The 25,458-nt window shown below is 43.0% G+C and overlaps 1 protein-coding gene across 2 annotated transcripts in view; it reads left to right on the top strand.

The window, feature by feature from the left end:
* CDH4 (cadherin 4) overlaps positions 1-25,458 on the top strand; it is a 417,925-nt gene that overhangs the window by 329,772 nt on the left and 62,695 nt on the right. For both annotated transcript variants that reach the window (XM_064391991.1, XM_064391992.1), the window contains one exon: positions 8,628-8,800. In XM_064391991.1, the coding sequence (XP_064248061.1) occupies positions 8,628-8,800 (173 nt within the window). The remainder of the gene's footprint in view (positions 1-8,627; positions 8,801-25,458) is intronic.

Genomic DNA, 25,458 nt, shown 5'->3' with positions numbered 1-25,458 from the left:
TTCTGAAAAGGTCAATGTGAAATGCTCTGCAGTGACTTGAGTGCTTTGCTCTGGGTTGTATCTATTTTGTTTTAACAGAAAGATTGTCAGAAATTAACTCATCTCTCCAAAACAATTTGTTCCTGTCAGACTGGCCTTTTCCATTTCCATTCATCCTTTCCACTTCAGTAACTCTCTGGATGCATCTTGGTCCCTTTCAAGTCAATAGCACAAGTCCAAGGGACTTCTTTTAAATTCTATCCAGCCCCTTCATTCTCCTGGAGTTGTGTAGGATAGTTTACTCCTACCACCCTTCTTAGGAGTGGTGTGAAAGAGTGCCGAGTATAGAGAGTCCTCAAGAATAAAGGAATATTAGTATTTCTTACATGAGAAATGTTCTAATTTAAAATTTCTCCTTCTCCTCCTGAGTCCATGGAACTCTGATAGAATAATTGTTGATAACATGCCACGTGAAAAATGAAATAGCTGGGAGCCAAATCTATATGTGGCAAATCGAGTTAAAGAAATCTCATAAAAAATAAGCAGCATATAAAAAAACCCAAGGATTTTAAATGCTGATTATTCTACTAGTGTCCCAGTTTGTTTATTTTATTTCTATGCCAGCAGAGATTCCCTCAGAGATTAACACCATGGACTAATGCACAGATGGGGCCAGAAACTCGAAAGTCATCTGAATATTAAGAATTTAAATCTTTAGCCTCAGTGATTTGAACAGAAAGCCAATTATGAGGCTGAATTAGTTTTCAAATTAAACTGCAATTTAAGGCATGTGAAATTAATCTTTTAAGGCATATAGTTGCATTTGTATATATATTCATGGGGAGAATTTGGATTCTGCAGTTCTGGCTTGTTCCTCTTCACCAACCTAAAAGTGCAATTCATGAGGAGATGCCTGGTGTGCCTGGTTGTTTGTTCAGTGAAGGAACAGAGCAGGTGTATCTGGCTGGCAGGGCCTGAAATCTGAAGAGAAGATGTTTCATTTTAAAAAAATTAATAGGACACTGAGTGAATCCTTCTTCCTGCCACTGCAATCCATTCCAAAAGCGCCATAGCACTGCTCATAGTCAAAATATTCACTATGTTTTTTCCAGCTTGGAGGTAAGTTAATTTTAGAACTCTTCATTTGGGAAGGTCCCAGTTCAAGAGAGCACCTGAGCAGGTTCATGGATGGGGCTGCCACACGTTCTGGTTTGTAGCACTAGAAACTTAAAATAATGCAAATGCTGAATGTTCCAGAGAGATCATTCACAGGTAAAATATTCCAGAGGGTCAGAGTAAGACTCAGTGGATTTTTCCATTCATCCCAGAAGTATTCACAGGTTGGGTACATTACTTCTGGATCCATCCCAAGCTGGAATATATTCCTCTATGGCAGTGCCATCTTCTGCACCCTGGGCAGGTGTTGCTCTTATCCTTGCACTTTATATGCTATTAAAAATGGCTTTGTCCAACCCGATCCTATTCTCTCACACATTACACGCAGACTTCGGATACACAATATTCTTTTTCAAGTTCTTTTGCTCAGCCAAGCACAATTTTAAGGTAAGAAATTGTTTTTCTGCAGACTCATGTGGTAGTGCTTTCCATTTTCTTTTGAGGTGAGTGGTTATGAAATCTGTGCTCTTAATTTCCTTTTCAGAAGCATCCAGTCCCAAGAGCAAGGAAGTGAATTATAGGACTGTAAGTGAGAAAAAAAAAATGCAAATACCAAGACTGGTGGGTTTCCCTCAAAAAAAAAAAAAAAAGAAAAAAAAGAAGGCCAAGTTGATGTAAAGAAAAAAAAAAGTGGATATCATGGTCTGACATCAATGTAGGAGGGAGTTACAATTGAACACTGTAATAGCCTACACTGCCTCCTTTTAACCAGCAGTTACAAATACATACAAAATAGTTACAAATAGCATAGTATGATATATATAATAACATTTATATTATCTTACCCCACTTCATATTGTGTTGTATTCTAGTATCAAAGTTCAGGGACTGGACTGCAGCCCTGTGGAGGATGTGTTCAGTGTCAGGCTGTGTGCAGCTGGGGCTGCATGATTTCTGGAGTCACACATGCCTTCAGTGCAGCACCAAACCTGGGTGTTCAGCACAGTTCAGTGGGGATGTTCAGCATATCTTGTCCTCAGTAGTCATGCTTTCCCCCTTCTTTAAATTAGCCCTGGAAATCGAGAGGTTGCAGGAACTCAGCCGAGCTGAACCTCGTGGATTTACGCAGCCAGAACCATTTGCTCAGAGGCTGGATGTGCCTTTGCCCATCCTGATGTTTGGTGGGATTTCTCTGGGGTAAGGGGGTCTCAGTGAGCTGCAGGCTACTGGAGGGGAGTGATCTCCAAACCTGGCAAGGGCCATGTGTGTGCTGCAGCCAGTGCATCTGCTGGCTGGCTCTCCGGAGGTATTTATTCCATTTTTAACAATCAGGAGGTCTTATTTCCGTCCTGGGTGACAGCAGCCTCTTCAGCTCTCTCTGTTGTCTCTCCAGACCTGCTCGCTCTCTTTATTCTCATTAGGTTGGCTCTTGCCCTGTCTGAAGCTGAAAATCCAATGTCTCTGCTAATTAGGAAGTGGCATCCGTTATGAATTAGGTTAGCTGCTTGAAAGGTCAAAATTTGCCAATGATTACAAAAATTATGGTGAAGGAGAATGACAGTAGCTATCAGTTACAACGGAAGGAATATCATTCAGAAGGAAAGTGCTGCTTCTATTTCGTTTTTTTTATCCAGAGCATGTGGGATGCAGTTTAATTTAAGTATATTTGCAATTTATTACACCTGCAGTACTTGCACTCACTTCTGTCATCTTGATGTCTTGTCCATTTTCCTGTTCACCTCTGTGACTCCACTCAGCGCCATTCCTGGTCAGCTACCCAATTTCATTTGAAACCCTTAACAATGAGTGTGTGAAATTGTTTCACATCACCCATTGAATATATTTAGTATTTTTTCACGTGAGGATGCAGGTTTGTTAGGTGAAATGCTTTAGTCTTTAACATTACAGAAAGTTCAGTTGTACTCTGAGGACTTTTTCAGGATGTCATCATACTTGTCATTGGAACTTGGTTTTGATGCCTTTGCTTTTTCTTGTGTGTGTTTCTGTCCCTGAGACCTCCTTGCAATGAGTGAAATCACCTAAAGGGTGAAGTGTGCCTGTTATGAGTAGTGGCATGAAATTCCCATCCTCTGTGGGGAAGGAAGTGGATAACAGTAAACTGTTCTGAGTGGAAATTTTTAGTTTTAGGAAAATTTACACCATTCTTCAGTATTCTTCAGTATTTAATCTTCCCACTTAAGTCTTAATGTCTTCTCTATCTAGTATCGGATGCAGAGGATTCACTAAGCGAGCCTTCCAATTTGGGGGGAAAAATGAGGAGTAAGGGGAAGTTTCCATTAGTACAAAGCCTTTATTAACTTGGGTTAATGAAGATCTAATGTAACATGGCTATCACCACATGTCTGCACTTAATGATTCCATCCTTTTCTATGGGGGAATGATTAAATTAAGTATCCTGTAGGTCAAAATTAGACTGAGAAGGTTAACCAACCTTTAATGATTCTGCAGCCATTTACCAGCCATTTAAAAACATAAACTGTAAGATAAAGCTGGGTAGAGAAACATCATTATCAGTAAAAAGTGGGTGAATTTTTAGTGTTTTCTGTTTATATCTTAGGAGAAGACTGAGAGGATTATGTGGTTTTGCAGTGACATGTGGGATAAAGGGCAAAGTGAAAGGAGTTTTGATTTTTATATGTTGTTGGCTTCCTGGTAAGTGCCCATTAGCTCTTTATTTTAGCATGCATTAAATCTAACTAATGGATATCAAACCAGCTTAGAAAAATGGCAATTATAAAGCAATTGTAACGAAGACTTCAGGAGTACAACTGTGCCAAAATATTTTTGTGTGCCTTAAACTCCTGAAAGCTCCATCTTTGTGGAGAAATGAAGTTGCAAAGATGGGAGAGCAGAGATTGATGACAACGTGAGGGGAATTAGCAGCCCTCAGCATGCTTTGGGATTGTCTGAGCTACAAAGAACTGGGCTGATTCTCAGATTCCAGAGTGATTTGAGGGGGACATTTGTTTATGACTGTGCTTATCTGCTTACACATGCTCAGGGCAGCTATCTCTCTTGTTTTGCTTTTCTTTTTCTTTTGCATGTACAGATGGAATGAGATATGGTGAATCTAGCAAAATCTCTTTGCAGTCTTTTACAAGAAGATGCAATTCATTTTAAAATTGACAAACAAAACTGAATGTACAGGTATAAATTATCTCCCTTTTCTTCCATTCCCCCAGGTTCTGTAAAGCATTTTTTTTTCCTATCCTGTAGAAACTTTAATTAATCCAATGGGAATATTTTCCATAAGGGTTGCTTTCAAGCATTTATCTCATGTGTCTTATCCATGGTTAGAAACAAAACCATCTCATTTGACAAAATAACATCTGGGATGTTACAGTCTCTGGGAAATCAAAGGGATGCATTGGGAAGTTACAGATTCTGGAGGTCTCGCCTTTATTGATAGATCTCCTTCTTCATGCCATCCATTAATTTTAACTCAGGTGATATATGAACTCTGCACATTTGTTAATGAAGGCTAATGCACAGTAATCTTGTCATCACTAGCTGTGCATGGTAATTCAATCTGCTGCTCAGAAGAGCTGTTCAACATGCAGCAAATTTGATTTAATATTGACATGATGTACTAGGTTCAGTATTTTATTTAACGTACCATGTGCCTTATTTGATGAGAAATGGTTTTCTTTCAACAGGTTATGTACGTGAGTTAGGCCAGGTGTGTAGTTTAATGCAGTTATGTCAGATATATATCTGTTATATCTGCACTGGGTATTCATCCTGTGATACACTGCACAGACTGGGGCAAATTTCTAAGTTTGGGCACTTTATGCATTCATTTAATGTTGTCAGTGTGCTTAGAGCAAGCCCTGCAGAGCAGAGAAATAAAGGTGATGCTTTTCTCAGGCACTGAAAGCAGAAAGTCCCTCTTGCCCTGTTTACACTTGTTTAACCTACTCTTGGAGCTTCATCACCACCAGCAGGATCTGATGCAAAATTGACAGAGTACAGATTGGGGGTGTTGAGTGTGACTTGGAGGAGTTTTCTCAGTGTTTCTGGTCTGCAGTAGTTATTCCTAGCCTCTGTTTGGGTAGGATATAGGGCTGTAAATATGGTGTGGTTAATGCTTTGATTTCCACAAAAGACACACATCCTGTGGGCTAGATTAGGCAGTCAGTACTTTGTCTCTTAAAACCAAACAATACCAGCTTCAATCCTCGAGTGTGTTAGAGCTGTGCTCTCTGCCACTGTATATTTGCCTCATTTGTGTAGTATTAGGGGCTGGATACAGGGATATATTGCCTTTATTTTAATATAAAGTACATGAAGATGTATCTCCATGTAAAGGACATAGAAGCATGACATTATTTAGTTTATTGCAGGTAAATCATCACCAACCATCTGAGTACAGAGCAAGAGTTTATACAGCACCCAGAGGATGTCAGACACTTTATCTGTGTATATCCACATCGCTCTGTGGAATACTCTAGTGCACAGATCTATGTTTGTGTCATTCACTGCAGCACGCAGGTACCTGGATGATAAATCCTGCTTAAAGACAGGCTAAATGCAAAGCAAACCAAGTGGAACATGGCAGCGGTGTAGGTTGCACCAGCTGATCCCTCAGGAGCCATCCCTAGGGATGGTGCCCTCAGCACGGAGAACAGGAGATGCTGTTGGTCAGCACTGCCAGGAAAAGTGTGTACACAGGGAAGGGAGAGGAGACATCAGCCACTCTCCAGACTGTGGAGAGGGAGAAGCAATTTGCAGCCAGTTTGCAGCAGACTGTGGTCAGCCAGCCAGCCCCAGGAAGGAAGTGGCTGCTGCAGCTCCATCATGTGCTGCAGCCACACAGGGCCCTTTGCAGAGGGCGTTTTATTAAGTTACAAGATAGTAATTAATGCCAAGTTCCTCTCTTTATTTTCTCTGTGGTTGGGTTTCATAATGGAAATTAAAGATAGGAGATAGGGAGCAGATTGGCTCTTGAAATACAGCTCCCTGGTGCTCAGTTCATGACTTTAGAGACATTTGTCCAGCCCCATCTCCCTTTATGGAGATGCAGGTCAGATGCTGCTGAAATAATCCTTTTTCTCTAGAGCAGATGTTCTCTGTCCAGTGCTACACCACAGGAAAGAAGCAAAAGGGTCAGAGAAAGAGTGAAGGAGACCTTCTGTGCTCTGCATCCACAGTACAGCTGCTGTCCCCCACCCCCTCCCACCAGAGCTGCAGCCTGTCAGGTTCCCCTGCCAAGTTGGGAACCCACCATTTAATGCACGTGCTGGGTAATTTTGGAATCTACAGTACAGTCTGAGACATCCCACATGAGGAGGGACCACAGTCACGGGGTGCCCTTGTCTGAACCTGGAAGTCCAAATGACTTTCAGAGCTGCTTTTTGAGCTAGAAGAGCATCATGAAATACCACCTGTTTTTTGGAATACATCCTAAGACTGCAGGTGTCCTAAAATAGATTCTGTTTTCCTCTTCTGCTTCTGTTTTCATTAGCCCCAGGTTTTGACATTCTGTTCAGAGATATTTTCAGTATTGAATGCATTAAGATAACATAAATTCCAAATCAAACATCTCATTCAGCATATTTCCTATTTAAATTTCTCCTGTACATTTTCCCTGTAGTTATCTAAGGGTTGGTTTCATTATTTGTATCAGCTGTCTCGTGATAACTGGTTTTGCAAAAGAGAAAAAAACGAATGCTTGTAGAGAAAATAGAGAAAATTTGTTGCTTGCACAGCCTTGTTTCAATTCAGTGTTCCTTCCGTCTTCTGAAGTTTATTGATCGGGAGAATGTTAAAGTTGTTGAATAGTTTGTTTTCATTTCACAAATGTGAATCAGGATTATTGCAGAAAAACAGGAATGTATTCATCATTAAGATTTGCTTTACACATTCATTTATTTTTTAATCTATAATTCTTATTGAACTAAGAAAACTCACAGGAATATATGTATCACCACTGAGAACAAAAAGAGCCTGATTGAGGCAGATGGAAGATCAGCAAAGCACTTCACACAAGTGCAAAAATAGGAACTTCTTCTAAACTTCTGCTAATACTGAGAAACACTGTTTTCCCAGAGTTGGGAAAGGTACTGGGGGGATTCCTACGTGCTGAGTGGCTTGAACACACTTGGCTAAGGTACCAAATGCTGCAGCTATTTAGAGCATGCGGTGTTTTTCAAGTCTTTTGCAAACAGATAAAAGCTCTGCAGCCCTCTGGTCTTCCTGAACTGGGAGTGTGGTAGCTCCCAGCGTGACCAGGCCAGAGGAGACAGGCACCAGGCATGATGCTGATGCAGCCACATGTCCTCAGCTTTGCCCATGGCTCACATCTAACCCAGAGAGCAGAACAAGCTCAGCTCTTTTTGGAAAGCCACATATGGCTCCATCTCAGGTCAGCTCAGGTTCTTGCTGGGATCACTTTGCATCACTCCAGCATGTCAGGTTCATAAATTGGTCTGTGTGCTCAGACTTCCCAAATCTGCAGTGTTCAAGCAGCCCCTTCCCTCTTTTCGTGGATGCTGTTGGGTTTGGTGATCACAAATGAGATTATGTCTGGTTTTGCTGTCTCTCTTTGCTTCCCACTACTCTTCTCAGGTCTCATATCATTGTATTCATCCACTGTTGCAGATTGCCTTGTGTCAGCAGTGTGTGCCTGCCCTTCTACTCATTCCCTCCCACCAATATAACAAATGTAAAGCTGGGCCCTACGAGCTCTGGGGGGGTCACAGGACCATGCAGCTGCAGGAGTCCATCCAATCAAGTAACATCTTTTACGCTCATAATGATAATTTCCCACTTTAGCAAAACACCCTGCTGCCAAACTCCAGTGCTAATGAGCCTGTCAGTGCATCAGTGCCCTCCCGACAGTATGGAGAATGTAGGGATTGTTTTTTGCAAGGCAAATGAAGACACTGATGATTAGCAAGAAACAAACCAACAATTCAATACATCACTGGCCACACATACCAAATCATTGATTTTCTGTCCTGCTGGGCAGCAGCTGTTGTATTTGCTTTGCAGAAATGGATTCTTTAATCCTGGAGGGACAAGAAAGGTGCTTGTTTCTCCAAGAACTGGAAGCAGCAGGCAGTTGCTTCCTGCACTGGCCATGGGCATGTTGATGGTGTCCTTCTGAAGCTGCTGAGAAGTCTGATGGGCTTTCCACTATTAAATTCTGCTTCTGAATACGTGTGAATGCAGTGATTGGAAGGGAAAAAAAAATCTCCTCTGAGAATCTGTGAAATTGCAGGACAAAAAATGCTGCCCTAAAACTTACAATCACTGAAAGAATTAGAAGTTAATCATAGATACCCTCCCATGATTTCTCTCTGTCTACCAGTTACGTGTAATCAGCTTCCTTCCAGATCATCTGTCTCAGCAGCGTTGCTATTTCCATAACCCTCGCCTTGCCTGGCTGGATTGAAGTGAGATGTCTATTCCACAGCATTTCTCAACAAAATGCATGACCCCAGGTCAGCGGGACCCCAGTGTGCCCTGCAGTGAGGTGGCACTCATAATTCCTCTTGCCTTGTTCCCAGGGACCTACGTGATGACGGTGACGGCGAACGACGCGGACGACGGCACCACGGCCAACGGGATGGTGAGGTACAGGATCGTCACCCAGACCCCACAGAGCCCCTCTCAGAACATGTTCACCATCAACAGCGAGACAGGGGACATTGTCACCGTGGCTGCTGGCCTCGACAGGGAGGTGAGTTTGAAAATGTCTCGCCCGGTGTTTGTTGAGGGCTGCTGATGTGGAAAGCCCAAAGTCTGTCTTTAATCCCAAGCCTCTAAAAGCTGGAGTTGAGGTGTGGAGATCACAGTCTTTGCTTCTGCAGCAACTGTGGGGCATCGTGGCTTTGATGTGATATTTTTGTCTTAATCCATATCAGTCAATGAAACCCTGAGAGAATCTTCAAACTCCAGGAGCTGATATTTTCCTTTCCTAAGTTTGTAAAACTCAAAGATGTAGAAAATACTCCAGGAGGTATAGGGGGATGAATAAATAGTCATTTATCCCCCCTTCTGTTGGGGGAAAATAAAGTGCCAGACATCTATAGCCCTTCCCAGACCTGTCTTTCTTAGTTCTTTGCAGGTTATCCCTGGAAAAGGAGCACAGCCTGCACTCAGCACACTTCATGTCCTTGTGTCATTTCCAGACTAGTAAAATGTCTTCCAGTGATTTTGGGTTTGTGTGATGTTCTGCCTTTAGTGCCTCTTCTTTCTGGCATTTTACAATGTGCAGCTTTTCCAAATGCAGCAGAAATTTCACTTTTACTGACAAAAAAATACTCTGCCAGTGTAAACTATATAATGTGATTCTCAGAGCTCTGCCTCCTCTGGTTGTGGGTGTAGCTCAAGGACAAAGCATGTATACCCCACACATGAAATAAAAATCAATGCAGTGTCAGTGGTGGGATGGAGCGAGTGGGGAAGAAGGGATGGGGTCAGTGGGTGTAAAGGGAGAGAACCCCAGAACTTCAGTTCTGTTTTTATTCTCCATTGGACTGTGCAGGTGATGGAGTGCAGCTCAGTGCAACTGGGGAGCTCTGTGGACTAAGTGATGGGAACAATGGGCCACAGACAGTATGGAAGGAAGGACTTGCTTAGTCTGAGGCTCAGGTGTTTATTTTCAGGCAGTGCCCAGAGCCAGCACATCCAGTGGGAGAGTCCAGTTTGGGAGAGTGTGCTGCATTTCTGGGAGGAGAAGGGGCCATAAACTGGTTTTGTTCCTCTTTCTCTCCTTTCCTCCCCTGTGCCAATGGCACGGCAAGCAGGAGTCCCCACATGTGGGCCTGGGACCTAAACTCTGAGAGGTGAAGCCTCCAGCACCTTGGAGATTTTTCCAGTGCCCCTCAGGTCAGCAGCACACGCTTGGCCCCTCTGCTGATGCTGTGCCAGGCTCCAGTCAGGAAACATTCCCTGCCAGGGATTGTGCCCGTTTCATTCCCTTGTCTGGGAATGCTTTTCTGCTTTAGAGCAGCTCAGGGAGGATCCCAAAGGCAGCTGCTGAGAGCAGATAAAAGCCCCAGGGGCAGCTGAGCAGCACATGTGGAGCCCTGGGGCATCCCAGGACACTCGGGATGGGATGGGATGGGATGGGATGGGATGGGATGGGATGGGATGGGATGGGATGGGATGGGATGGGATGGGGATGGGATGGGATGGGGATGGGAATGCTGGCTGGGAGCAGCACAGGCTCGCCCTCAGCACTGTTTCAGGGTGAGCTGGCCCAGGGGGGACAGGCTGTGAAACAGCTTTCCAAGGAGAAGGTCAGGAGAGCAGAGAGCTTTCCAGGTGTGAAGACAGGAAGCAGAGCTGGGGGAGCAGGAGGAGCTCCAGCACCTGCTCCTTCCCACCTGATGTGGCAGACTCTGCAAGCACAACCTCGGGTGGATTTGACCTTTCCCTACTCCTTTTATTCCAAGAGCTGGGAAGTTGGCTGAATCTTAAGCAGGTAGATGATCCCAGGCTGTGCTGGAGCCTGCGGCAGGCTTGCAGTGGAAGAGGAGAAACAAGTGCTGGAGAGATTGCTGGCAGCCCCCAGGGGATGGTAACAGAGTACTCAGAGAAGAAATTGGAATTCTGGCAGGAAAATGCTGATTTTATGGAAATGAAAGAACTGTTATTGCCCCCCTGACATCAGTGGGGGCCAGCATTTTAATGCTGGGCTTTATGGGCAGAGAAAGGTCATCGGTTTATATTAATTCCAGAAACACAGATTGGGATAACTTGGTGGGAGAGAGGTTTTAATCTCAGCAAATCAGCTCAGAAAAGAGGCAGGTGATAATTAGGGGGAAAGGATAAGGCAGAATCTTTTTTATTGCTTCTCTCATTGCATCTGAAGTATTTTAAAAAGTTGCAGAGGAACCATGTGCTTCATGTAAGTTCCCTTGTGCACAGGGTCAGGAAATCACAGCTGGCACATGGAAATCTGGTGTTGAGTGTCCCAGGCTGAGTACAAGGGTGGGCAAGGGACACTTGGATCAAGGCAGAACAACCAGCTCTGGGCATAATCCTGGGGCTGCCCTGAAGCATGCTTATTCCCAGCTCTCTCTCCTGCCTTCAGGATTACACCTGGAATTGGCAAAACTTTCTGGTTTATTAACATAAAGTTATATTGCATCTAAATTGAAAATTGTGTTTAAACACCCCCATTACTGTACCACAGACTGGTTTTTTTGTTTTTGTTTGTTTTTCCTGAAAACTTGAGGAAGCTATTAGAGGAGTGAATTTGGGGTTGCTGCTGACATTTCCTTGTCATTAGGAAAAGGAGACGAAGAGCAATATTTGGAATGCAGATTTGTGTAAATTAAAATGTTAACAAATCTGACCTATTCAGCTGAAACTCCTATAACCAAGATAAATTCCCAGGATACCAGTTATTTCTCCAAATGCTTATTGACACATTTATCAGTGCCTGAGACATGATTAAGTTAAGCTGTGGTGATACAGAATGAGGTTTTCAGTCTCCATTGGACTCCTCTCCCTTGCTTCTGCAATGCAAAGCAGGCGTAAAAATAACTTCCAGAGCTGTTCCATATCTGAGAGACAGGTCCATGTTCCAGATCCAGCATTTGTCTTTCAAAAGGGAGAAAAGTCACTTCAGAACTGGTGTTCCTAGCTCAGCATTTCTGTTGCATGCTCATTAAATGAGATTTCCTGATGTTCTCAGCATCTCCACTTAAATATTGGTTCTTTGCTGGTTTCCTAAATTACCTTCAATCCATGAAAGAATGAACTGGATGAAGTTTTAGCTTATTTTGTGTCAGGACAAGTGTTTTGTTTGACCTATGGGAAACCTATTTTAAGACCAAGTCATGTATTTTTGCTGCTGTTTCTAAACCCTCATTTCCACAAACCATGGAGGAAATTAAAAACTCAGCCTCTCAAATTGTGCTGGTCTCTCCTAAATGTGTCTGACACTGAAGATAGCACAATCAAAAGCCAAAGTATTAAAATATTGATGGCTTTAAAGTTATCTTACCTGGTTCCTATTAATCTGGATGTAAATATGGTGACAATGCTCTCTGTCCACTCTCTCATTATGACTGCACTTAATTGAATGGATCCCCAAGGAAGATAAAGTTAATTGGACTGCACTTCATAAAAATTATTAAAGGAAGACAGTTTAGAAACAGCGTGATGTAAGCCTGGATGCCTGAGGATGAGAAATGCCAAGGGTGGAACAAAGGAACACCCATCCCTTGAACTAAGAGGGGAAATTATAGGGATTTAGGGTCATGAGAGGTTCAGAAGTACATTCAGACAGGCAGGTTTTGATGAGGAGGTTAAAAGCAGATACTTGCTGCAGGAAAACATCGGAGTAGCAAAGGAAATCTGCAGCTGATTTAATGAAATTAGGAGCGAAAAATCATGTGATGGTGGGAGCACAGAATGTGTGAGTTATAGGGAATGCTGTGAGTGCATGAGATGAGCAGGTTGTAGCAAAGTTCAGGGGTAGGAAGGGACCATGGCAGCTGATTTAATTTATGGCAGGCTGCTGCAGGAGTGGGTGGTACTACACGAGATGCTGCCAGACTGAGGGCTTCATTTAGCAGCACGTCTGAATTCCACATTTCATTAATCTGGGGTTTTTTTTTCCACTGGGAAGAAAATTGCAGGAGGTAAGGTGAGTCCCAGACACAAGCAAAACATTCATATTTTTGTTTTCCATCCTGAAAAGTAACATTTCTCTGTATAATCTTGCAAAAGTGACCAGCTCTGGTCTGTGTGTTGCTTTGTTCTTTCACTCAGCCCAGTGTCCCAGGTGGGATCAAGCCCAGACTGTCAGTCTGATGGTTCTCCTGGTGCAGTAACTCAACCCCATGACCAATTTTGATTTCTCTGGTGGCAGAATATCTGTCTCAGTAGCACAGTAAACCTGCACTGGGGCTATAGTATAGGCAATATCATCCTCTGAAGAGCTTCCCCTAAATATTTTATGAACACGGACTTTGAGCAAGCAGGAGGGAAAAAAAAAAGGGAATGAGAGAAAAGGAGGTGATTGATCCCAGGCTCTGCTGGCAGGCCAATAAATGTTGAGACATCTCAAATGTCATCCAGGTTTATTTGAGATAATAAGTGTTTCAGCACTGTGGTGCTTGTAGTATAATGTTGCTAACTTTTTGAGATGTCCCTTAGAAAGGAGTCCCTTCCCAGCACATTCATCTGGTGCTGGGGAAATGAAGGCAGTCAGGAGCACTGAGTTGCTTCTTCCAAATTTCTGTATGTTTGTATTTCTTTTAAAAGTGATTGGATCTCTGCTGCTGCAAATGCTTTTAAAAATACATGAAATCCGATTCTATGATTACTGCACTTGGCTTTCTGAAAATGTGATGTTGCTGGTCCTTCTCAAGTGAGTGAAAGATAAAAGGGAGAGCCTGCCAACAACTGAGTTAGAGGTTTATTTTATTTATGAATGAAATGGCAGAATTTTTGTGGGGAAGAGGAGAAGTTCTTCTTATTAGCAGAGACAGTTGATTTCTTTTCCAAAACTCTGGGTTTGGTGCAGCTAGACATTTCTGATAGTGCAGAATTTGAAATGTTATGTTAAAGGAAGAAAAGCCAACAACTACACTACTCCAGACACGGAGCAGGGATGTTTTTTTTACTATCTCCTGTAACTGTTTTGGGTACATTTATCTCCAGGTCATTGCAATAGCTTTTCAAAACCTTCTTGTTCATTCAGATGCTGGCTGAGAGCAAACGAGGCATTGCCCTGGTACAGGAATGAGTTTAGCCATTGAGATTCCTGTGAAACATTCCCATAGGTAGACATCCACTAGTCTGAGATGACCCAAATACAGTGAGTTCAGTCTGGGTTTGTCTCTTCCAGCCAGACAATCATCCAAGTGAAGCCAGCAGGTAGCTCAGGCTGAGCCTGCCTTTCTGTACCAGGAAACTTTCCCCTGACAGTGGAGTCCAGCAGCTTTCAATCCTTCATCCACCCCTGGAATACAGCAAAAGGAATTCATTCTGTTCTAAATTACCATGGCCCATGGTAATTATTTCTCTCACTGCATATCTCTGTGATGTTCTGCAAAGCTGCCTCTGCTCCTCTGAGCAGGGCTGGAGGAACATCTGCTGCAGCGTGAGGCTGAGGGATCCCACACCACACCAGTGATGGATGAGTTTACCTGGGCAGATTGTCACTGCTGTGTGTGTACTGACAGAACACAGAGAATGAGGGAAAGTGACATCTAAATGGCTTGGCTGCATCCTGAGAGCTCCTGTTCCCATTTTCCTCAGTCAGATTAGCCTTCTCCGAGGAGCAGAGAGGAGTAATGCAGAATTGCTACAAGTATGTCACCTTCTGACATGCACAATCCAACATCCACCCTGTTTGCTATTTGTATCTATTACAGGAGTTCTTTAAAATGAGAGGGGTTCTGTTTTTCATGTTCTTTTCACTACTTTTTGCAGAGAAGAGCTAAAACAAGGTTGTACACTCTGCAGAGCCATGAGTATCTTGCTTTTCAAGATGAACTTCCCATATCACTGCATCAAAACATGCAGAAAAATGCCTCCACAGCTGAACTCACAGGAGGAGAACCAGTGTGAGGGATTAGTGATTATTTTGCCAGCGAGGCATATCCATTTCTATGAATTTGGACCACAAGTCCTTGTATTTAGCTTTCAGACTTGCAGGCTCCCCAAGTGACTGGGATGATGAAGGACTGTAACAGACTTCCAGGGTTAAGTGGCTTTCCCACTTCTCACAGCATTCAAGCAGTGATTGGGAGTCCTTGTGGAACATGTCTTCAAGGCAGATATAAACTACCAGAGTCTTAGCAGGGATAAGCAGGTAAAATACTTCAGCATCCTCTGTCAGACTGTGTTTTACGTGTCCCTTCCAGCCTTGGCCCTAATGTGTTTCTGACACATTAGGAAACAGGAAAACAGTTCCCCTCTGCCACTGAGGAGCAGTTTGCCCCGTGCTGTCACACAACAGGCTCTGCCCTCCCTGTGTGCCTGGCAGCCACGTGCCATGCCAAGGATTTGTGGAGCACAAAGTCACTCTGAGGGATGAAATCCACTCTGTGCACATCATTTCTCGTGAATACTACGTTATCCCTGATACCTTGTAATTTTTCAGGGCCATGTAACGAAAATGTAAATACTGAAGCTTTATGTATTAATATGCCTGAAATCATTACTTAAAGATAAAACTGGTTAAATTATTCAGTTATAAAATTATCCCATTTCCACAGCAGCATATCCTGTCAAAGGAAGAGCTGATTAGCCATAAGCTGAATTTAGCCAGCAGATTTATGCTGGATTCTGGTTTATGTTTCTACATTGTACGTAGGACTGATTGGAGTTTGTTCCATCATTCCAGTGCATTTCATTTTCTCATTACAGACAAGAATGACCTTTCTCAGCAAATTATGGTGAGGAGCACTACCACTCATCAGTGAAGAAGAATCATTTTATTAACCCTGTTTAGTGCTTTGCAAGTGTGTTGTGCACTCAGTGGAGGGCCACTTGCAGTAATTTGAGATACCAGAATCTAGCAGAGGGGGAGCATTCAAATCTGCTCCCAGCACTCTTAGTCCAGCACTGCTTAAGGGATCCCTCATAGCCTTTGTTGCAGGGTGGGAAAGGTGTGAGCAAATCCTTGTCACAGAAATCACACTGTTTGTTTTAATTAAGAAGGGAACAATGCCAGTGATTCTGAAACCTTGCCACAATTCCCAGAAGGAATATGTCTCCCCATTTGAGCTCCTCAAATGGCAGTGCCTGTGTGTCTTTCTGGTGGGTATTTCTGCAATGATCTGTACCTTTTGCTCTTCTGCATGATTGCTGCAACTCTCTAAACAAGAAGCTGGCAATCAGTTTTAGAGCTCCTGTGTATGGAAAGGGTTTTTTGATTACTTTTCCTTTAAAAAAACCTGATAGCTAGATAGACTAGTAAAACTGATAGACGAAGGGCACTGAGCCATGGCCTTGGAAGAAAACAACATGAGTAGGGAAAAAAAAAAAAAGTGGATATGATAGGAGACACTTTTAAAGAATAAAAGAGCTTTCCAAAGAAAGAGGCTGGTAAATAGCTTGAAACCTGTGGGAGTCCTATGAGCAGACAGCAAAACAGCCATGGTGTTTATCTCCCAAAAAGGTAACCAGGAGGATGATCAGGACACAAGTGTAACAGGCTGGAGATCAGCTGGCTGTACAAACTGAGGCTATGTTGGCACAGTTTGGCTGTGAGTTTGTGTCAGCTCAGCCTGGCTGTGTGATCTGCTTGCACTCATCTTGGCCCTTCATTCCCCATCAGGTTGCATTTTTAATAAAGAGGATCAAACAGGGCAGTAGGGCTGGTTTTATTGGTCTGCTGTGTAGGTTGTCAGCCCTGGTCCCAGGGGAATGTGTCCTTCCTGAAGATTGCACAGGAGGATGCTCCAGCCTCAGAACTGGGCTGTGAATGGAAATCTACAGCCAGTTTACATCTCCCGTGGAGCCAATTCCACCAAGAGTGAGTCCTGCCCTTTGGCTGAAATGAAGAGTTTCCTCCCACTCAGGCAGTGCCTGTGACACTATTTACTGCCTGCCAGAGTAGCTCCCAATTTGTTTTTTTAATTCTTTCTCCCATTTGGCTTAGACTCTCCTCATACACCTGGCTTGCTTTCAGTATTGCTAGCATTTAGATGCTGGAGCCTCTGGAGGAGGTTGTACTGACTCACATGTGGAACTGTAATGGCTTTTTATTCATATTTGGGTGAGCTATTGAAGAGATATTACCAAATTGAAAAGCTGCATGATTTGGGGTTGAACTATTCAGATAAAACAAAGCTTTGAGTTTAATTGGATCCGATTATAGAGTCCAAGCAAGAATACTGACACCCCACCTAATCAGTTTCCTTCTTTTAAATATGGAAATCTTCAGAGCCTCTCCTGTAAGAAAATTCCACATATACTAATAGTCTATAGATCCTTTTCTTTCTTCACACACATTTTAATATGTTCAGAGAGTTCTGGTACAGTCTGGTTGCACTTGTTTCAAGTTGCTCATGAAATCCCACCTCTGACTACAGTGGGTTGGTTTATACATTATTCAGTAGTAAAATCCCAGCTGAATAGGGAGGAGGAAAAAAAAAGTTAAGTATCCGAGTGGAAAGCTCACCAGGTCCTTAGCATAATCTCTCTGGTTCAGACCTGCATTTCTTTTTCTATTTGAGCTTGTCTTACAGTGGAGAAGAGTGTATCATTCCAATTTCAGATAGAAGACTACCTGCTCAGCTCAGGCAGATTTAAAGTTTTTCTTTTGGTACATCACATACTTTCCAACAGCCCCTTCCCCTCTCTAAAGGGATTATTGTCTAAATCTGCACCAGGTCAAGTGAAATAATTAAACACAAGCTGGCTCCACTAATTAACTTATCCACAGACCATTGTCTGTTATTAGCATATTAAAGAGAGGCTTTGTTAACTCCTTCTTCCTAGATCTAGTACTACTTTTTTTTAATAGCAGAATTCATTCCTGTGAGCATCTTTGGCTCCATTTCTTGCTTAAATATTGTCTTCAACACATTTGCCAGAGCATGAGTGAGTTTGTGGGATGTTTCACCCTGCATCAGTTACTTTTCTTAACTGGGCATAAGAAGAAGGCAGCTTGAATGCAAAGGACTGTGACTGTCAGAAGACCAAATACAGTCTCTTGTATTCTGAAATATTCTTAAAATAGGAAGTTCTCAGTGTAAACAGCGGAGAGGCTGTTACATGCTCTGTAAAGTATAATTTAAATTGTGATATATCTAGAGTTTTTATAGTACATCTCATCTGGAACAGTGTCAAGATCGTGGCGTTTGTATTTGCAGAGGATGTAATTCTTCCAAAAATACAGAAATGTGTGCAGAGGGACCAAAATGTGGGTGTTTGCTGTTCTGCATCACGAATCCTGTCTATTTCCTTGAGTTCTGTACTAATTAGTACCCAGAAAGGTGGCAGAAGGTGGCTCTTTGAAGGGGAGGACTGTTCTTGTTAGACACTTGTGAGCATCACTAGGCTGGCTATAAATAATCACAGCATCAGGTACTGAGGTTTGGGCTATTCTCCATCCACTGCAGGCTGAGAGGGCTCATGGATAAGGCCAGCAAGGTGTCACATGCAGGCAGGATGGAGCTGTGGTTGTTCTCCCCAGAACTGCACATTAAAGCATCTAGGAGCCCGTGGTAGCAGAGCCGAAGCCGTGAGGCAGTTTGTTCTTTTGTCATGGTAACCTCACCATTTTTCTTCTAATTTTTAGGCTAAATATTTTCCTTTCATTGTTGTTCTGTTATTCCAGTTTTCTAAAATTTCTGAGGACTTTGTGTAAGAAATCCTCATTAAATAGAGTACTTGTCAGTACAATCATGTTTTATTCAAGCTATTCATTTTTTGCACTTAAAATTCTTTCTGTTCTAAATGCCTTTCCAGAAAAATAAATGTGGTTTTCAGTTAAAGTAAACAGGTCACATACTCAGTGACCTTAAATCTGATGGCTCAAATTGAGAAGGGGAACTAATTGCATAAAAATTCAGTGATTCATATTATCCAGATGTTCAATAAGTTGGTGTTTCCAACTTATTTATACATGCCTGAAAATTAAATAGATTGTCGTTTTCTATTCATACCATCATAGAATTCACCTCAGTTTATAGGGAAGGATCTGGTTTTAATGGTTCAAGGTTTGGGCAGATGCCCAAGGGGGGGTGAACTGACCAGACTGATTGCAGCTGTCTGAGGATGGGAATCAGGGTCTGTAAGTCAGCAGCAAATGACTCCTGTAGGAGTGGGAAGCTTTTCTGCCAGGTATCTGCTACTCTAAAGTGGGGATTTGATGGCACCCAAGCAGGAACATGCCAAATGAAATGCCTACTTAGGAATCATAGTGGTCACCTTCTGAAGGTGGATTTCAGAGAGGTCAGAGGAGCAGCATCCTTGCCTTATCTCTTGAACTCAGGGCCAACCCTGTGGTTTGCTTGCAGCAGAGTTGGCCCAGCCTCAGAGATCTGCTGTTGTCAAAATACCCTACCCTGCACTGGGTGTGTTTTGCTCACAGGGGAGCCTGTGCTGATGTGAAGTAGTAGATGAGAGGGTACTCCACACATTCTGGAATTGGTTTGTTTTGGAGATGTGTATGTTCCTGCAATTATTTTAGCCATTAAACTTCAGCCCTGGAAATGCTTTCATCTTGGCTGATTCCATCTTTTTGTGGCCATGGCAATGGAGAGGAGTGTGATGGGAAATGCATTACTAGGTTTGTAAATTATGTGCAGTTCCCTCCCCTCCCCGTATGTTTGATATCAGAAGATGATGTTTGACAGAGAAGATAATGAACAGTATTTGCTGGTAAATCAGCAGCTAGATGTGGTTTGAAAGAAAGCATCTTTGGGCATAGAGAGACAATCTGGAAGGTTACCAGTGCTGTGCACTATCAGAAAATCTGCTCCACAGATAAGCAGCAGAGCAGCTTCCACAAGTGAGCGCTGGAGAGGAGCTGGGTGGCCTCATGACTTGAGGGTGTCAGCTCTTGACAAAGCAATTGAGCAAACTTCCCAAGAAAAATAGCCTGCAGGGTAATCTGCAGGGCATCAGAGGGTTTTAGGGTAGGTAGCCCACCCCCAGCTCCTTTGGCCATGGCCACATCCCTGAGAACTCCTAAAGTAAAAAGCGTGAGAGTCTCTGAGATCTGTCCATCAGATTAGGAATTGAAGCATCAGCAATCATTTATGCAGATGATCCTGATTAAGCAGGAAGCACCCCAAAATATTTTCCCCACCCCCAGATTAGGACAAAATAATGATTTTTTTTTTTAATTGTAATTACCAGTCAGAAAATACAATCTGGAGAGATTTAGCATTTTTGTTTTAATAGCTGCAAAAATGTCGCATTGGTATTGGTCTTTTAAAATGATGTTTGACATTTTGAAAGATCAATTTTTGTCAAAGTTAGCTCAGACCATTAAAACCATTTTAAAAAGGACTCTTTTGCAATGTAAAAATAAATTCCAAGTGAGGGAGAGCTTTCAAGTGCCCGTCCTTGGGAGCAGTTTCACTCTTAGAATCTTGTGATGAAAAACCATTTTGTCATAATATTCTCCACCAGTTTTCATCCTCAGGCCCCTTCAGCTCTCTGTATGGTCTCTGCCACTACTGTCATCCAACCATATCAAAATGGGTATTTAGGGATGTTCTTCTGAAAACTAATTCCAGTGTTTGCAATAAGAGCTGCTAATGTAACTCGGAGTGACCATTGCCTGCAGTATCAGCATCTTCAAAGGCTGACTGACACATTTGAGAAATGGATTTTGTGCTACTCTGCTGACCCCAGACTCTGTGCCAGGGCAGTTCAGAGAGGGGCACAGACACAGTCCTTTCCAACTTCCATAGGGAATAAGGAAAGCTAAATTACAGACTTCATATCCAGATGTGCAGGGGAGCGTTCAAGGAAAATGCATCAAAAGCATCTTGCAAAAACTCATTTAAAGTTACATAAATTATTGTTTGCATTTTCACATGCAGTTATTTTCAAGTCTAACCAGCTGTATCTGATTGAAGTAGCCCTAAATAAATAGATCGTTACATAAACACAACATTTGTTTGGGGATTTTTTCCCAATAAGGTCTGGGCCCTGTTTGCTTCTCAGTGTTGCACAGACTGTGAGAAGGAGGTGTCTGAATTTCAATGGGACATTTTGACACAGAAAATCCCATTCTTAGTATGTTTGGAGTTTCTAAGTCATATGGTGACAGATACCTCAAAAGAAGACACAGTAAATAATATGGCACGTATTTTGCAGAGAAATTGGAATGCAAGCAGAGAGTCCAAGGAGGTGATCACATTTCATTTCACGTTTTACACCCCATTTCGGTGCATCAAACCAATGTCTGGTGTGTGCTGATGCACTGAGCTGTTCTGCTGGCAGGCTCCCCAGCAGCATCTTGGGCTGCTGTTTGTTGGGAAGGGCTGATGTCTGCAGTTCCAGGAGAGCCCTTTGTCACCATCCAAGGTGATAAAGCCTCACTCCCTCCACCCCTGTTTTCATCTCACAAATCAATTACCTGATAAAAGGTGACCCTGGGCCAGGCCTTGGTTACTCGCTGCTGCAAGTCCAGTCCACAAAGTTCAGAAGTCCTTAAAGCATCACTGAAATTCTTTCTAGCAGGTCCCAAGGTTGTATAAATGAGGAAATAAACCAAGTGACTCAAGGCGCAGAGATGCTCGTTTGTGCTGTCTCTGTTCCAAACCAGAATAAAACATGAAAGAATAATCTGAAAGATGTGACGGTCTTTATTGAAGAAATAATCAGAGAGTCGCTTATCAGAATCAGGAAACCTGCTTTATCCTTTGTTGCATTATAAATAAGAATTATATTTGTTCTTGGGGAACAAGCCTGAAGTACACTGCAAGACGTTATTATGAGTGATGCACCGGGAGGAATTGAATAAACACTGCCTGTCTGCCCCATTAGGTGGTTTTGTTTCTTACATTTCTCTGATTCATCTACCAGGAATGAGTTGTTTTATCATTTTAGAGGTGTACTCAGAGGTGAGCCATGGTTGGTTTGCTTGTGGGGGCCTGAATTCCAAGCTTACAGAGGGAGGATGCCAGGCAAGGAGGGTGGTGGTGGAGAGGAGGCAGGGGCTGGGGTCTCCAGGTGTGCTGCAGCTGCTCACTGTCCAGATGGGCTCTCCTGCTGCAGGGAGAGCACTACTGGCCAGGGCAGCACATGGTGGTGTGGAGGAAACAAGAAGGAGCAGGAAGATAAAAGGGAGAAACAGAAACGGGAAGAAGAGACATTTGTAGGGATAGAAGATTAAGGAGGGTGGAAGAGAGGAGTTTACTTTTTGCACTCATGTAAACTCTTGTGAAGGCTCTTAGCTCTGAATTTGAAGGGTTATAGAGAATGCCATCTTAGGTGGAACAGCACACATAGTGCAGCATCCTCTCATGATCCAGGCATCTGTCAGAGCTGGAGGCACGAGCTCCTGGAGCCGTGTGTGCCGGTTATGTCTCGCGCTAGGTGATTAGATGTAAAATTACACAGTATCATCCCAACTTGGAACATAAAACCACTTCCATGCTCTGTCTTGACTGTTCATAATGTTTCTTGGCAGAAGTTGTTTCAGACACCAGCTTTCAATCCTTCCAAATTAAATGTCAGTTGATGGCAGCGCCGTCGTCAGCGGGAGCGTCCTGCTCATCCCACCTCCCCCAGCTCTGCACCTCCTCAGCTGGCTGATGAGCAGCTCAGCTGGGAGCAGTTTCGGAGGAGATCTTTGACTTTCTTTGGCTCCCCAGAGGAATTCATAATTATTTCCTCCTTTATCATGGAGTGCAGCTGGAGTCTTCAGCTCCATTAGAACTGCCCTGGTAATTTCACAGTGTGAAATTTACAGCAAACTGGGGACATTAACGTTAAATAAATTTATGCAACAGAAACCCTCACCCAAGTCATTAAAAGTGTGTGCAGTTTCTAATGGATGCTTCAGCATGGCATTTGATAAGTTTGTTCATTTCTTTTCCCACTCTGTTAATTATACATACACACACACACACATATTCTTCTGCCAGAGGTTTTGGTTGAAGCTGGCTGTGGCCACTGATGTCAGCTCCTTGCAAACACTTTAAACATGGCTGTAATCCCAGCCTCGGTGGAGTGAGGAGAGGCTGTCACCAAGAGTGGATTTGGAGGGGGAAGGAAGTGTGACAGTGTGGGTCTGTGTGCAACTCCAGTAATCCAATTGAACTATGCAGTGATTCCGAATCACGTCTGTTTGAGAAGACAGGATATCATAAAGGCTGCTAATATGGTGGAAAATTGTATTAAGCTGAGACAAGACAAAGTTGATTATGTGCACGAGTAGTGCAGATGTGCCTGGCACTGGTCATTTATGCATATTGATTGATCTTAAATACAGCAGAGCAGGGGATGGGATGGGGTTTCTGTGGTTATTGATTTTGTTTCAGCTCCTTGGGCTGTCATCAGAGGCTTTCACATCTGACTGCTGTGACCGATACAAGCCCTGATAAGAAGGCTTGATAAGAAAGCAGGCATGGGGCTGATGTCCTGGCCAGAGAAAACCTGCTGGGTATGTCCTTTGAGAAGCAGATACTCAGGAACAGCCCTGCTCTTCAGCTCCATGGAGCCAGCTCTGTGTTGTGGAACTCTCTGGGAAGCTGCAGTTGGGTTTTTGGGCTGCCTTGCTGGATGTTCCCAGCATGAGGAACAGCCTGGAGTGCTCATGGGGGTCACTGTGCTGCGTGATCTGCTTCACTTCAGTTTGCTGAAGGAGGAGACTTGGTTTCCTAATTGTTTAATTTTGGCTTCTATAAACCTGCTGGAGCACAACTGTTGTTTTTCCACCTCTCCCACGTTCCAGGCAGTGGAGCTAGAAACAGGAGGATTTCATCCTGTTCTTTGGTTGTTGTCTCATTCCTCAGGAGTCTTTATTAAGACAGTTTTCTTTAGTCCTGCTCTGCCTAGAGCCACTGACCTCTGCCACCAGGCAGCCTGGCTTCCAAAGGCTCTGAGACTCTGCTGGCATGAGCCATTTAATGGTTTCCAACTGAAAGAGAGCAGGTTTAGATCAGTTACTAGGAAAAAATTCTTTACTGTGAGGGTGGTGAGGCCCTGGCACAGGATGCCCAGAGAAGCTGTGGCTTCTCCATCCCTGGAAGTGTCCAAGGCCAGGTTGGACAGGGCTTGGAGCAAGCTGGGATAGGGGAAGGTTTTCCTGCCCAGGGCAGGAGATGAGCTTTAGGATCCCTTCCAACCCAGGCTGTTCCATGGTTCCATGATTCTCTGTTCACTGGCTTGGAGCTTCAAACATGATGTGGGAGTCAAATAAGATGCTGGTTTTCTAATAAACAAAATATTTAGGAGTAGAGATAATTAAGCATCTAGCAATCAGGAAAAAGGATTTGTGGATGTTTGTCCTGGGAATTCCCTAATATCCCAGTCCTGAGGGTTTTTATATGTATGGGCATCTCCACCTACCTTGGCTGCAGCCTCACTCTGTGCAGGTGAGTCTGCTGACACAGGTGAGCTTTCATGATTGTGCTTTAGTTCTGAAAGAGGAATTTGTGAGCATGTTGAATTGAGTGCATATAACTTACCTTGATTTATATTTGAGCTGAGGTGAAAGAACTCTATCTGTGATTATGGACATCAAAGACAATATATTGAAATTCAGTTTTCTAATGTACACATCATTTATCAAATCTCTGCCCAATAATGCCAACATTTGCTGCACAGAAACACAACGTGATGGATTACCTGCTTCCCACCAGCTTTGTGAAGGCCAAGGAAGATAAACACAGGATTCTTGTAGAAATGCCAAGTTCAGGCTGGGGAGAGGGACTGAAATCAAAAACCCCAGGGCAGTTAGGAAAATTCATAAGCAGGATAAGAATTTCAGGGACCTTACAGTCCTCAAAGGAAACAAGTTTCTTGGTTTCTTGCTGGCACCAAGAGCACGAGCGACCCACCTGCTGCAGAACGTGTCACCTTTTGCAGAATTTGGCCTGGTTTAGTGCCTGCTCTTGGGATGCTGATGATCTAAAAAAAGCATATTTCCCACATCTAAAGCAGCAGCGATCTGGACTTGGATCCATAACAGCTAGTTCTTGCCTGCAATCTGAAAAAAAAAAGAAAAAAAGCTTAGAAATATGAATTTCAAATTAAAACCAGGAAAAAAATAAATAGCAGAAAACACTTTTATTTCTTGCTAAGCTTCTATTCAGTTCCTGCTTCCTGTGTTGATGGTGTAAGTTATACTTCGGCAGGAAAAAAAGGAAGCCCACAAACATAATTGCAACCATGTCTAATTAGGCAGAGCTATGTAAATTTAGCGTTTCTACATGATTATAAATGTCAGGAGAGCCTTAGATAAGACATGAGAGTTTTGAGTATCTCTTGTGTACCTAGTCTAAAATGTCCTTATTGCTAATCCTATTCATCTGGAGTTGCTTCCTAATTAGAATATTTATGGGCTAATAAGGAGGTGAACAAGACACTCCAGTTCAGTTCCAAAGGTGAGAGTAGGGATTCATTAGACTCGGCGTCTCTGTTTTGATTGCTGTACAATGTAATTAACATTGTGCTAGACAATCATTTTAGATTTACCTTAACAACAAATGTTTAAGAAGATTCCTGTTGTTCTCTCTTTGTGCCCCAGTTGGCTGAAACCAAAAGCAGGGATGTCAGCAGCTTTGAGAGATTTGGGGGCTCCTGGGTGGTTTTTTTTGCTTGTTGTATTTTCTGAGCTGTTTTAACCTCAGTCTGTCAGTTACTGATGTTTCTGAGTTTTGGCCATGCCAGCTAAAAGTGAATCTGGTTTGCATATTTTATGAATTCATGTTTTATAAATTTTATATCACTAGG

This window comes from Passer domesticus, chromosome 16, assembly GCF_036417665.1.
Source record: "Passer domesticus isolate bPasDom1 chromosome 16, bPasDom1.hap1, whole genome shotgun sequence".
Taxonomy (NCBI): Eukaryota; Metazoa; Chordata; class Aves; order Passeriformes; family Passeridae; genus Passer; species Passer domesticus.
This window is presented reverse-complemented; position numbering and strand designations above follow the sequence as displayed.